The 13,692-nt window shown below is 43.7% G+C and overlaps 1 protein-coding gene across 1 annotated transcript in view; it reads right to left on the bottom strand.

Annotated features, from left to right (window-relative positions):
- Positions 1–376: 376 nt before the first annotated feature.
- Positions 377–13,692, bottom strand: part of LOC111958640 (triple functional domain protein-like) — a 72,533-nt gene continuing 59,217 nt past the window's right edge. The window contains 17 exon segments of the mRNA XM_070437322.1: positions 377–3,762; positions 3,942–4,080; positions 4,395–4,674; positions 4,809–4,930; positions 5,129–5,291; positions 7,422–7,449; positions 7,741–7,879; positions 8,091–8,338; positions 9,562–10,355; positions 10,719–10,896; positions 11,087–11,278; positions 12,054–12,131; positions 12,304–12,447; positions 12,628–12,717; positions 12,959–13,028; positions 13,129–13,232; positions 13,603–13,669. Coding sequence (XP_070293423.1) covers positions 3,205–3,762; positions 3,942–4,080; positions 4,395–4,674; positions 4,809–4,930; positions 5,129–5,291; positions 7,422–7,449; positions 7,741–7,879; positions 8,091–8,338; positions 9,562–10,355; positions 10,719–10,896; positions 11,087–11,278; positions 12,054–12,131; positions 12,304–12,447; positions 12,628–12,717; positions 12,959–13,028; positions 13,129–13,232; positions 13,603–13,669 — 3,394 coding nt within the window. The 3' untranslated portion in view covers positions 377–3,204.

The raw sequence follows: 13,692 nt of genomic DNA, 5'->3' as shown, positions 1-13,692 counted from the left end.
ACAAGTCACATAAAAGTTGCATGGACTCATTCTTTGTGCAATGATAGTGTTTAACATGATTTTTAATGACTACCTCATCTCTGTACTGCACACATACAATTATATGCAAGGTCCTTCAGTTAAGCTGTGAATTTCAAATACAGATTCAACCACAAAGACCAGGGAGGTTCAACAATGCCTCGCAAACAAGGGCACCTAGCGGTAGATGGTAAAAAAAAGACGACATTGAATATCCCTTTGAGCATGGTGAAGTTATTAATGACACTTTGGATACTGTATCAATACACCCAGTCACGACAAAGATACAAGTGTCCTTCCTAACTCAGTTGCCAGAGAGGAAGGAAACCGCTCAGGAATTTCACAATGAGGCCAATGGTGACTTTAAAACAGTTAGAGTTTAATGGCTGTGATAAGGAAAAACTGAGGATGGTTACTCCACAATACTAACCTAAATGAAAAGATAGAAGCCTGTATAGAATAAAAATTACTCCAAAACATGCATTATGTTTGCAATAAGGTACTTCATTAAAACTGCAAAAAATGTGGCAAAGAAATTCACTTCATGTCCTGGAGTGTTATGTTTGGGGCAAATCCAACACAACACATCACTGAGTACCACGCTTCATATTTTCAAGCATGTTGGTGGCTGCATCATGTTATCAGTATGCTGGTCATAGGCAAATATTGTACAATCCAGGTGTGCAAAGCTCTTAGAGACGTACCCAGAAAGAGTCACAGCTGTAATCGCTGCCAAATGTGATTCTAACATGTATTGACTCAGGGGTGTGAAAACTTATGTAAATTAGATATTTCTGTATTTAATTTTCAATACATTTGCAAAAATTTCAAAAAACATGTTCTAATTATGGGGTAGTGTGTGTAAATGGGTGAGAAAAAAATATATTTAATCAATTTTTGAATTCAGGCTGCAACACAACAACATGAATAAGTCATGGGGTATGAATACTTTCTGAAGGCACTGTACATACATAAATATTTAAAAAACTTCCAAGGGTATGTTCCATACGTTTAATGGCAAAATAACAGAGGACTAAATAAAATATTTACAGCAAGTAATGTGTAAACATAATTTCTGTACAAAGAAATATACATGCAAAAGTAAAAATAAGTCATTTAACATTCAAAATAACGTAGTATGTATCAAATATGATGAGGTTACATCCAGGTTCCCATGTTCGTCGTCCATGTCTGTACAGCTTTACACATGAATAAATAAGAGGACACAAAATGGGACTGTACAGGTTAACAAACACATTCATTGTATCACTGTGACTACTGCCTTGACATAGACATGAAACTTTGATAACCTTTTCAAGCTTAAAAGGAAATACAGCTGTTTCGTCCGCCTCCCCAGATCAATTGACTGGCACTTTAAAATCAGTTTGAACTCATACAATGATTAATTCACTGAAAACAGCTAGGTCATGGTTACTCTTAGATAAAYGTTAGGGTAATAGCGCCGCAACGTCCATGCACAATTATTGTAACGTTGGTACAATGTTGTGGGCAGTTGTTTCCCCCTTCAAACCAAAGGCTCGGCAAAGAATGCTATCCCAAGTTTCAGTTAAACCAAGATGTTGATCATTGCAACACAATGTCTAGCGAAATACATAACTTAAAAAGTCTAACAAACTTACACAGCAATCACCACTTTGTGCACAGCTTGAGAAGAGAAGTGTTTGAAATGTTAATTAGGTATGCAGTAACAACCAACCACTATACAACGTTCTTACAACGCTAATAAATAAAGCCACTGTGAACCAATGTAAACATCTATCTCTAGGTTCAGCATGGTTTTCATAACTTAACATGGTACATTATATAAGACATTTAAAGAGGGTAAAGTACAGTTAACTTTGGTATAGTTACAGAAAACAAAAACAAAACAATGACAAACTGAAAGCATAAGTGCCAATATCGATTCAAATCTTTTTTCTTATTTTACATTATTTGCAAAACCTGCATTTTAGGTTTCCAAGATATTAATACTGAACTTAATACGAAAAAGAGCAACACAATACACACATCTACTGCAGTACCAGGTACGTACATGCCTTTTTAGAATACGGGTACAACACACATCTTCATAAATAGTTGCATACATGTTAAAGCTGCAACATTGCACATGAGAAATGAACACAAAATACGAGTGCATTTATAGAAGTATTTCTGGTAGTGAGGGTTTAAGTAATTTGATTGGCATGAGGAGGAGCTAGTCTCCCTCAAACCTCTCTTCCATTGGCAGGACTTACTACTCAGCTAATGAAACAGCGTTTGAGACAAATTCTTCAACATGAGAATGAAGGCAGGAACACATTATTTACAAAGTAAGGCGGATGTATCAGAAATCTAAAGAGCTTTTCCAATAGTGTTATAGCTTTTTGTTGTTTGTTTGTTTGCTTGTTTATTTATTTCTCTGCTGAGGTCTGACTAAAATAGCATAATTGTACTAACTGTTACAGGTCCATACAATAGCAAGGCCAGAACAAACCATTTGCTGATTTATTGTAAGTTAATCAACRACAACTACAATGAGTTTGGTCTCCAACTGGTTCTAGAAGTAGTGTTCTGAAGCAACGACCCTGTGGTGGGTCGGTGGTGCTTTGTTCATATGTCACATCTAGAAGTAGTGTTCTGAAGCAACGACCATGTGGTGGGTCGGTGGTGCTTTGTTCATATGTCACATTCATTTTTGTTTTCATTCTTTTTAATAACCTTTGTTTTTGAAAAGGTATATGAATAAAGACATTTCTTTGTTTCCTCACTATACATTTCCTTTACAAAAAGTAATCTCTCATTACAAAATCAATTTTATTATATTCAACCAAAAGCAACCCGATATTACAGTATCGGTTTGTAATACTATCCAAACACAAGGCTTGCTCTCACTGGCTCTTGAGAAAGCTTTGTTCTCCCTGTTAGTCAAGTTTGAAATACTTTCAAATAGTTCATACTTTTGTGCAGGCATATAGCCATCATCCATACAAATGTGGGGGTGGAAGGGAAGTAGCTAAATCTCTTGGGGGGGAGAAATCTCAGTCAAAAATATTCAAAGCAGTCAGCAGACAGCAGCAGCAGGATGCTGGGTAACATAGTTCTAAGGAAGTGGCGTAGTTGGCTGAGAGAGGATGAGATCATCATTGTGACTCAGTGGTTTCTGGGTACTGTAGTTCTCTAACCTGCTCATATCTGGTTGAGGAGTCTGCTGTGAAGGAAGGTCTTTATGCTGCCCACGGGCCTAACGTCGTTCTGGTGTTTCCGCCGCTCGATGAAGGAGATGAGTCTGGAGGTGTCGATGCACCCTGGGTGCTGGTTTTGTTGCTGGTGGGAGTCCCACGGCTGCAGCCAGGGCTCCTGAAGGCATGCGGCGGCTGAAGGTCTGCGGTCCGGCTCGCCCTGTAGGAGGAGACACACAAAGTCCCTGGCCGCCTGGCTCACACCCTGGAAGTAGTCATGGGGGAAGCTGAAGTCCAGACGACAGATATTCAGGCATGTCTCCTCAGCGCTCTCGTCCAGGAAGGGAGATGCCCCGCTCAGTACCACGTATGTTACAACTCCCAGGCTCCAGAGGTCAGAAGTCAGGGAGACGGGCTGGCCCAGCACCAGCTCCGGGGCTGAGAACTCTGGGCTGCCCAGTAGAGGGTGGATGTAGTGGCCACTGTTCAGCTGGACGGCGTCTCCGAAGTCTGTCAGCTTGACCACGGGCTGGGCAGAGTTTTGCTCCACTAACACGTTCTCAGGCTAAAGGGATACACACCGATACCCACGCAGATACACGCAAAGAAAGATATGATTAAGAATTTACCCATGATGGGAGTATTAGCTTTGCTTAAGAACAATCAGTTAGACATCATACTGTTTCATACAGTACACAATCACATTTAACTCRTACTCTACATGTCACAGCCTTTGTGACTCACCTTCAAGTCCAAGTGAGCTATCCTCCAGCTATGCAGGTAGTGTAAAGCTTCTAGAATGTCCCTAAGGTACAAGGCCACCTTCTCTTCAGTAAGGTTACCCCAGCTGACTATGTAGTCCAGGAGACGGCCTTGATCAGCCCTGCAGACACAAAGCACCAGAGCACGAGAAAGAGACATTAGCTCACCGATATGGTAGATGTACAAGAGGCCTGCTTGAACATGATTCAAAAGCACAACACAGTGAATAAATATATACAGTAATATATTGTTCAAAACGGTAATAAATTCTATTTCAATTCAGGAATTATAATTTTCCTCAATAATCATAATACACACACACACACATAGTGTGTGTGTCCCAAATGCTATCTATCCCTCTGTAGGGTACTACTTTTGATCAGTTATAGGGAATAGGGTGCCATTTGGGGCCCATCCACAGTTTTTCTAACGTACATCTCCAGCACTAGCACGTAGCTGGTGGCTGTTTCGAAGGTGTCCAGCAGGCCGACAAGGTGTGGGTGTTCCAGACACTGTAGTATCCTCAGTTCCTGGAGCACCTGCTCACGCCGCATCAACCGTTTGTTTACATGTTTGGCTGCCACGGCACGCTTGCTCCCACGCTGGTCACAGCGCTTAGCCACTGAGAACCTTCCCCTGCCCAGTTCTGTGACCTCTGTGTAGAAGGACTCAAAGTTGTTCTTCCAGATCACTTCACTCCCATCGTCGGAGGCCTCTGGGAAAATAGAAACATTGAATGTTAAAATGCAAAAGTACTGAAGAATTCATATACTGTGTGTAAGTAGTGTGAATATAGAGGATATACTGTATCTCCACAGGAGTCTACAACGGAACTCAACAGTGACTAACCTGAGACTCTGAGGCTGGCGGAGGATGACATGCTACCCACTACGTTGGTGGCAACACAGGTGTACACCCCGTCATCCTCCACAGACACATCCATGATGAGGAGAGTTGCCTCGCCCGTGTCACTGCAGAGAGAGAAGGGAAGTCACAAGGTACGTTTCAACAATAAGAACATTTACTTTAATTCACCTACAACAGAACATTGTCTTCCAACAGCTAAGTCATTCTAACGTGTTGCAATGATCCCTGTAAGACACTCTGGAGAAGAGTATCTGCTAAATTACTAAAATGTAACGTAGAATGTCATCACTGCCGGTGTGTACCTGTAGGTGATGCTGTAGTGTCCGTCGTTGCTCAGAGTGCTGTGGTCAGGTCCTCTCCAGGTGACCGAGGCTTTGGGTCTTCCARAGACCTTACTCCTCAGAGTGACACTCTCCCCCAGGTCACAGGTCACATCACTCAGGGGCAGCAGGAACTCTGGGGGTACTACAGAGGTGACAGACAGACAGAGGACACGTGAGTTTGACTGTGTCACATGCTACAGTTTACATACATCTGAAGTTTACATACACCTTAGCCAAATACATTTAAACTAAATTTTTCACAATTCCTGACATTTAATCCTAGTAATATTTCCCTGTCTTAGGTCAGTTAGGATCACCACTTTATTTTAAGAATGTGAAATGTCAGAATAATAGTAGAGGGAATGATTTATTTCAGCTTTTATTTCCTTCATCACGTTCCCAGTGGGTCAGAAGTTTACATACACTCAATTAGTATTTGGTAGCATTGCCTTTAAATTGTTTAACTTGGGTCAAACGTTTCGGGTAGCCTTCCACAAGCTTCCCACAATAAGTTGGGTTAATTTTGGCCCATTCCTCCTGACAGAGCTGGTGTAACTGAGTCAGGTTTGTAGGCCTCCTTGCTCGCACACGCTTTTTCAGTTCTGCCCACAAATTTTCTATAGGATTGAGGTCAGGGCTTTGTGATGGCCACTCCAATACCTTGACTTTGTTGTCCTTAAGCCATTTTGCCACAACTTTGGAAGTATGCTTGGGGTCATTGTCCATTTGGAAGACCCATTTGCGACCAAGCTTTAACTTCCTGACTGATGTCTTGAGATGTTGCTTCAATATATCCACATCATTTTCTTTCCTCATGATGCCATCTATTTTGTGAAGTGCACCAGTCCCTCCTGCATCAAAGCACCCCCACAACATGATGCTGCCACCCCCGTGCATCACGGTTGGGATGGTGTTCTTCGGCTTGCAAGCCTCCCCCTTTTTCCTCCAAACATAAAAATGGTTATTTACATTTAACAGACGCTCTTATCCAGAGCGACTTACAAATTGGAAAGTTCATACTTATTCATCCTGGTCCCCCCGTGGGGAATGAACCCACAACCCTGGCGTTGCAAGCGCCATGCTCTACCAACTGAGCCACACGGGACCAAACAGTTCTATTTTTGTTTCATCAGACCAGAGGATATTTCTCCAAAAAGTACGATCTTCGTCCCCATGTGCAGTTGCAAACCATAGACTAGCTTTTTTAATGGCGGTTTTGGAGCAGTGGCTTCTTCCTTGCTGAGTGGCCTTTCAGGTTATGTCGATATAGTACTCGTCTTACTGTGGATATAGATACTTTTGTACCTGTTTCCTCCAGCATCTTCACAAGGTCCTTTGCTGTGCTGGGATTGATTTGCACTTTTCGCACCAAAGTACGTTCATCTCTAGGAGACAGAACGCGTCTCCTTCCTGAGTGGTATGACAGCTGCGTGGTCCCATGGTGTTTATACTTGCGTACTATTGTTTGTACAGATTAATGTGGTACCTTCAGGCGTTTGTAAATTGCTCCCAAGGATGAACCAGACTTGTGGAGGTCTACAATTTTTTTTCTGAGGTCTTGGCTGATTTCTTTTGATTTTCCCATGATGTCAAGCAAAGAGGCACTGAGTTTGAAGGTAGGCCTTGAAATACATCCACAGGTACACCTCCAACTGACTCAAATGATGTCAATTAGCCTATCAGAAGCTTCTAAAGCCATGACATAATTTTCTGGAATTTTCTGAGCTGTTTAAAGGCACAGTCAACTTAGTGTAAGTAAACTTCTGAGCCACTAGAATTGTGATACAGTGAATTATAAGTGAAATAATCTGTCTGTAAACAATTGTTGAAAAATGACATGTGTCATGCACAAAGTAGATATCCTAACCGACTTGCCAAAACTAGTTTGTTAACAAGAAATTTGTGGAGTGGTTGAAAAACGAGTTTTAATGACTCCAACCGAAGTGTATGTAAACTTCCTACTTCAACTGTAACTAGCCTTGCGATATACTAGCGTCCTGTCCATGGGGTGTACTTTCTTTTTCAAGCTGCCTCACGCTACAGAAACAGGAGACAGGCTCCTGCCCTACACACTGCTCTGGCTCGGAGGAGGATACTTACATGCAAACTACACAATCCCACATCTGAGCTACCCAATAGACAATAGAAAGTATGCAGTACAATACAAGACAATAAAAACTTGTCTTATTGAACCCCTACTATGTGAAAATATAGATGTCATAAATTTACTGTATAGTAAAGCCCAAGCAAAAACATTTAAATATATACATACCATCATAGATGTAGTTGGGGTTTAGAAGCTGAAAGAAAGACATGAACACAAATAAGTTTTTTCTCCAAATTAGTTTGACCACACATACAGTACATTAAATAATTACAACATGAATCCATTAAATTAGGTTAATGCAGAGGGGCTTTAAGTCTTACAGCCATACTGAGGTTAATGTAGAGGGGCTTTAAGTCTTACAGCCATACTGAGGTTAATGNAGGGGCTTTAAGTCTTACAGCCATACTGAGGTTAATGTAGAGGGGCTTTAAGTCTTACAGCCATACTGAGGTTAATGCAGAGGGACTTTAAGTCTCAACTCTACCTTTACAGAAACTTTATTAGTCAGACAGTCTTGAGACTTGCGATAGCCGTTTTCCATCTTATTTTCCTTCCTGGTCTCCTTGTCTCTCTTCTCAGACTTTCTCCTGATGCGGAGTGCTGTGTGCCACGAGGATGACTTCCTGCTCCAGACAAGAGAATGAGAAAGAAAGGGGAAAAGAGAGAAAGAAAAAGGAAGAGAAAAGTTTAACTTGTAATTTCTACATCTTTGTCTACCATTTCACTTTTATGATGGCAGAGCTCATGATGTGAAAATGGAACTGTCTTTGGGATGATAAAGCTTTTCATTCATTCAGGTTGGTACATGGAGTAGCAGCAGTGTCTGTCTCTTACTTGATGGTTCCTTCGGTGAGGTCGGGGATGATGGTGGAGGTGTGACCCAGTACGTAGCCGGGGATCCAGCCCTCTGCGGCAGGGCCCTGCTCGGTGGCAGCCCGGAACACCAGGAACATGTTCTGCTGATTAGAGGCCAGCATCTGGACCACCTCGCCCTGGGAAACACTGATCTCATCCTCCTTCAGGGCCACGTAGTCCTGGGTCACCAGCATGGTGCTGATGCTGCTGCTGCTACTGCTTTCACTCTGGAGGAGGGGGAGGCAGGGGAGGATGGGAGGCAGGGGAGGAAATGGAGTCAGTAAGGGTTTATAGGTAGGGTTACACAAAGAGAGAGGCATAGAGAGAGAGAGGCATAGAGAGAGACGGACAGACAGACAGACAGACAAATGCACACACACACAAACACACATACACACACACACACACAGAAAGCATTCTGTGATAATGACTCTAAAATACATAACAAATTCAAATGTTATTGATTTGACTGCACATGAGCATCATTTGTTGTTCATCTGTTTATATGCTAGAGCTCATACACAAAGAAGGACTCATTTCAAAGCATTCATTACAAAAGGTTCATAAAGTAGAGTGAGGAAAGTCATACTGTAGCAACTAACATCTGGTTCCTACATGTCTCATAACTAGACCTTCTCATTTGTAGAAGCGAAAACAAGGTATCCAGAAGTCAGAGAGACAGAGGAGAGTTAACATGGAGTGGGTGTCTCTCAAAGACATTAAGAGTAGAGAGGAAACAGTTTCAGGAGAGACAGAGCCTGAAATAAAGTTTGAAGTGAGGCAAAATGCATTTGGTGTGAGTCAAATGTATTCAGGAGCAAGGCAAGGGGAGAACGGGAACAAGGATGTATCATCAGTCCCACAGGACCAAGACATAAAGGAAGCAGCATGGTCAGAGCAAGAGCTAAGAGAAAACAGGAGAGGTGGCAAACGTTTATTTTTACATCAGAGCTCCTCTTCTTGCAGGCAGGTGAAGTCGAAGTCAAATATCAATCTTCCATTATATCAGCATTCATTTGCATTTAACCCATAAATGCCTCGATGGTTTTTCAGATCAGACCACAATAGCCTGAAGCAAAGGGACAGCAAAAACTCAGGTCATGTCTAGAAAATGTTAGAGCCAAGACAGAGCTGGGTGTGTGAATTTAGGGAAGCAGAGGCAGAGAGTCATACTGGAAACACTTACCAAGGGAGAGGAGAGGACACCAACATACAGTACAGCAAGCTGAGTTACTGTAGCAGTTAGCTGCTCTACCAGCCAAAAACACACTGTTAGTAGAGTCTGAAAGACAGCAGGAAGGATGAAAACTCACACCATAGGCAAGTTAGTGTACTTAGATAGTTTAGTATGCACTTGTGGTTCAGATGACTCAGGAGAACTTCTGGTCAGCCAGTAAGGTTAGTAGGGACTAAGCCGGACAGAAGCCTGGGACTTGAGTAGGGATCTTACCCCGTTACTCTGCGTGGACTGTAAGGACTGCTCACTGGTGGAGGAGCATGTGCTCATGCGGTCTATATCCTTGCTGTGGGTGGAGTGGTGGTGGCTGTGGCTCTCCCTGTGGCCCAGGGTCGAGTCTCCACTATCACTGTGGTAGGAGAAGGAGCCAGGCCGGCTAGCTGGGGAGGCTGGGACCGTGGCGGACCAGAAAAAGGAGCCTTTCTGGGCTGGGCTGCCCGGGATGAATTCCTCCTTTATGGGGCAGGTCAGTGGAGAGACCGTCCCTACCCGAGGCTTGGCAAGATTCAGAGGGGCCACAGCCAGCCGTGGGATGGGAGTCTGAGGGTCCTCCCCAGGGTAGCTCTCCTTGAAGCTGCCCTCAGCAACGCCCAAGGACTTGCCATTGCTGTTGCTGCTGGTTCTGCTGTGGGGCCGGGGACCCTCCAGCACTTGCATCTTGGGGACATCTTGGGGCCCCAGGTCCCCCTCTGCATGGTCAGGAGGGCAGGGGGTCTGGGAGGAGGGGGAGGTGGAGAGGGGTTGTCTGGACCACGTACCTGCTGTTCTGTCCGGGCCATCAGAGCCCGGAGGGTGGTGGTGGTGGACTGGCTGCGGGATACGGGAGGAGGGCTGGGGGATGCGCGAGGGCCGGCGACTCTGGGGGCCACACAGAGAGTTACTCCCAGGGCCCACTACAGAGCTGCTGCAGCCACCTCCTGCCAGGCCACTGCTACTGCTGGGGGCCCCCAGGCCTGCTCCGCTTGCCCCCACGTGGTTCCTCTGGTACTCGATAGGGGATGTCAGTGCTGGGGGACACAAAGAGAGAGAGAGAGAGAGCAAGAGAGAGAAGAAGAAAGAAGAGAAGAGAGAGAGAGAGAGAAGAGAGAGAGAGCGACAGGAGAGAAAGAGTCACCTCAGTGGTACGAGTACACACTGTCTAGCTATGAAACAAAAATATAAAAAGATTCTTTGCATTTTGCATTCCAGTACGTCATGCTATAGTTCATATTATGGTGGGTTCTAAACACTTATTTACTCAGAATGTTGATACATTCTATGGAGCGGATGACTACACAGGGAGACAGATGAAACATCGTAATCATCTGGGAGAAGCTAGCATAATATCACTACACAGTRACACAGATGAACCGTGATGTGTCTTTTTTTACCATTGAGAAAGTTGCGTTGGCTCTCCAGGATCTGGGTGATCTGGTGGACCCACATCTGGCTGACTCCAGGGTTGGCTGAGTGCATCACGTAGGTCTCCACACCGCCACTGGATGACCGGGAGGTCAGGGTGAACTTACAGGGGTCGTCTGTGCTCTCCTCCAGGCCCAGCCAGCTCACCTGGACACACACACAAGATACAGGGGAGAGGAGGGGATGTGAGTGTTTTCAGAATCAGACAACTATTCAAACGACGTTGGCCCTTAGGGCAATTACTATCCTAGCAATGTCCAGCCCCCAAAAATACATCCACTGTAATATGATCTAAGTGGATTGATTAGGGGAGATGATCACGATCGACACTCCATACCTTGACGCTGTTCTTGAAGAGGTATCCCGGCTGGGAGTAGCCTTTCTTCTTGTCCAGGGGCTCGCTGAAGATGACGATCTGTTCGAAGAGGAAGACCCTCCTCTCCTTCATCCTTGTGAGTAGCCCCCCGTCCTGATCTGATACCATGAAGGTGTCCTGGAGCAGCAGTCTGCCTTGGGCCACAATCTTGCCCTGCATGGGGGAATACCAATGTATTGCCTGGCTGGTTAAATAAAGGTTTAAGGCCCAATGCAGCTGTTTTATATCCATATCAAATTATTTCTGGGTAACTACCATACTTTAATAGATTTCCATTCAAATGGGCAAAAGTAGCTTTTAGCAAAACACTTTTTCTCAAGCAAGAATTTAGCTAAGAGTGTCTAGGAGTCATCTAAGTGGGGAGGGGAAAACTAGCTGTTATTGGCAGAGAGGTTTGGAACTCTCTTTGTTATTGGTCTATTAACCAATTTACGCATGGTGATGTCACCATGGAAAGCCAAAAATCCCACACATGSAAACCTGCTGATTAGAAGGTCCTGTGTAGATTGTATTTTGAATCAGCAACTATCAGGAAATAACTCTAATCAAATTTGTTCACACTTTTACAGTCAGTTTGATATAAAAAACAGGCAAAACAGAATTTTGACTGTACTGGACCTTTAAATAAAATACATACAAATAAAAGGAGAGAGGACAGAGGACAGCCTCAGACTCATTCTTAGCCACTCAGGTGAAATATGCATATTATATGCATGCTATTATCATATAATACAATGAGTGAAAACAGAGAGAGAGAGAGCAAACCCAAGCCCTTCTCCCATTCATCATATGATCCATGTGACTTAACGGTTGAAATCAAATTCAAGTAAGCTATTTTGGAGAATTTGTGACCTACTAAACTGAGCCAGATAGAACTGAAAGACTGCATTCTCTATTCCCTGAAGAAGACAGAGCCTGTGAGTCTTACGTCGAAGCCTTGGAGACGCCCAACGTTCATCATGTCGTTGCATCTTTTGGGCACAACACACATGACCTCCACCGCTTTCTGGGAGAAACAGAGAAGATAGAAAACACCATTTTAGAGGGAAAGAAAACATAATCACAGCTTTATAACAWGTATAACTTTRAGYTAAAAACWAAATCATAGCAATATTAATGCTTGTCCATGTTATTAGGGYTGGAAGGCCATCAAATCAAACCCAGATTGTAGTTCTTACCTCCAGCTCCGTAGTATCTACTGCAGCCTTTTTGGAGAACTTAAGTAAATCCTTCAGRAGGAGCTGGTACTTCATGATGCGCTGCACAGGCTTAATGAGAAGATCAGTGATCTGGAGTCTGTGGCCCAGACGCTGCTTGAGCTCCTAAAATARACAGGGAGCCATTAGATTTATTTGCACACAGTAAAAACAAAGGACTGCYTAAAAATATAACACAAGGTATGAGAACAGGAAACAATGAGGCTCTTATGATGAAATATGTGCTCCGTTCGAGAGACTGGAATAAACCCACTTGTGGGGTGGAGGGAGTGTGTGTATTCTTACCTCAAAGTAAGTGTCTATGTACTCAGACACGATGTGCTCTGATTTGGGCTTGTTCTGACAGTACACGATGTACATGTGTAACCGTCGCTCCTAGCAGGAAAACAAGGAAACAAAACAAGTTAAATGGTGAGGAAGTGGTATTATGGTCCTTGCTATCTGGAATCCTTGGGATGTCCCTACCCCATTTCATTTGAAATTTAAATTAGGTGTTATGGTTAAGGTTAGGGATTAAGGTTATGGTTTAGCACTAACCTTGTTATGATGCACAGCACAGTGACATCCACTACTCATGGTATATTTTGGCCAATGAAAATCATCAAATCTCTCTTACTTGTTTGACGAACAGGGCAGCCAGCCTATCAGGGTCCTCCAGGCACTTCTCTAGCTCTCCCAGGAAGAAGCTGTGGCCAATCAGAGAATAGTATTGTGAGAAATATACTAATATAAAAGTCAATCTAATAATAACGCTACTACTGTAGGTAGGTACTATTCTCGTCTTACTCTCTATGCCAGTCGTAMATCTGGTGGATATTCCCAAACACTATCTTGTCTTTTCCCCTCATGTCGTCTGGRACGCCGTCCTCCTTCATTTTGCTGATGTAGCCCTGAAGGGGAGATAAGACATTCAGGTGACCACAGGACTATACACAGCGCCAAATTCAGCCAATACTATTCCAATGCCCTYTCCACAAACAACCTCTGCCCCTTAGGGCACTTGTGGGGGCTGTAAGTCCTATCTGATCTGATAGGTATATGCACTGTTTAGAGGGCAAGGTGGAGCTGTTACCATATTGCTTTTACCTCTTCAGCTCATTTAGATTCATATGGAGAGCCTAGGGGTCGTAAGGATTGGGGATTGTTTTGTGGACGGGACCTAGCACTTTGACCAAGTCTAGAACGTGAACAGAGTGTGATGGAGAGGAGTGAGTCATTGATTATGGGCCTACAGTAAAGTAAGAAAGAATGTGTTCTCACCTCCACCACTGAACCCAGGTCTCTCACATAGTCCCTCTCTGTCTCCACCAGCTCCAGTAACACATAGCTGTAGGGGAGAGAGGTGAAGTA

This window comes from Salvelinus sp. IW2-2015, linkage group LG35 (assembly GCF_002910315.2).
Source record: "Salvelinus sp. IW2-2015 linkage group LG35, ASM291031v2, whole genome shotgun sequence".
NCBI lineage: Eukaryota > Metazoa > Chordata > Actinopteri > Salmoniformes > Salmonidae > Salvelinus > Salvelinus sp. IW2-2015.
Note: the sequence above shows the minus strand (reverse complement) of the source record. Positions and strands in the feature narration are given on the sequence as shown.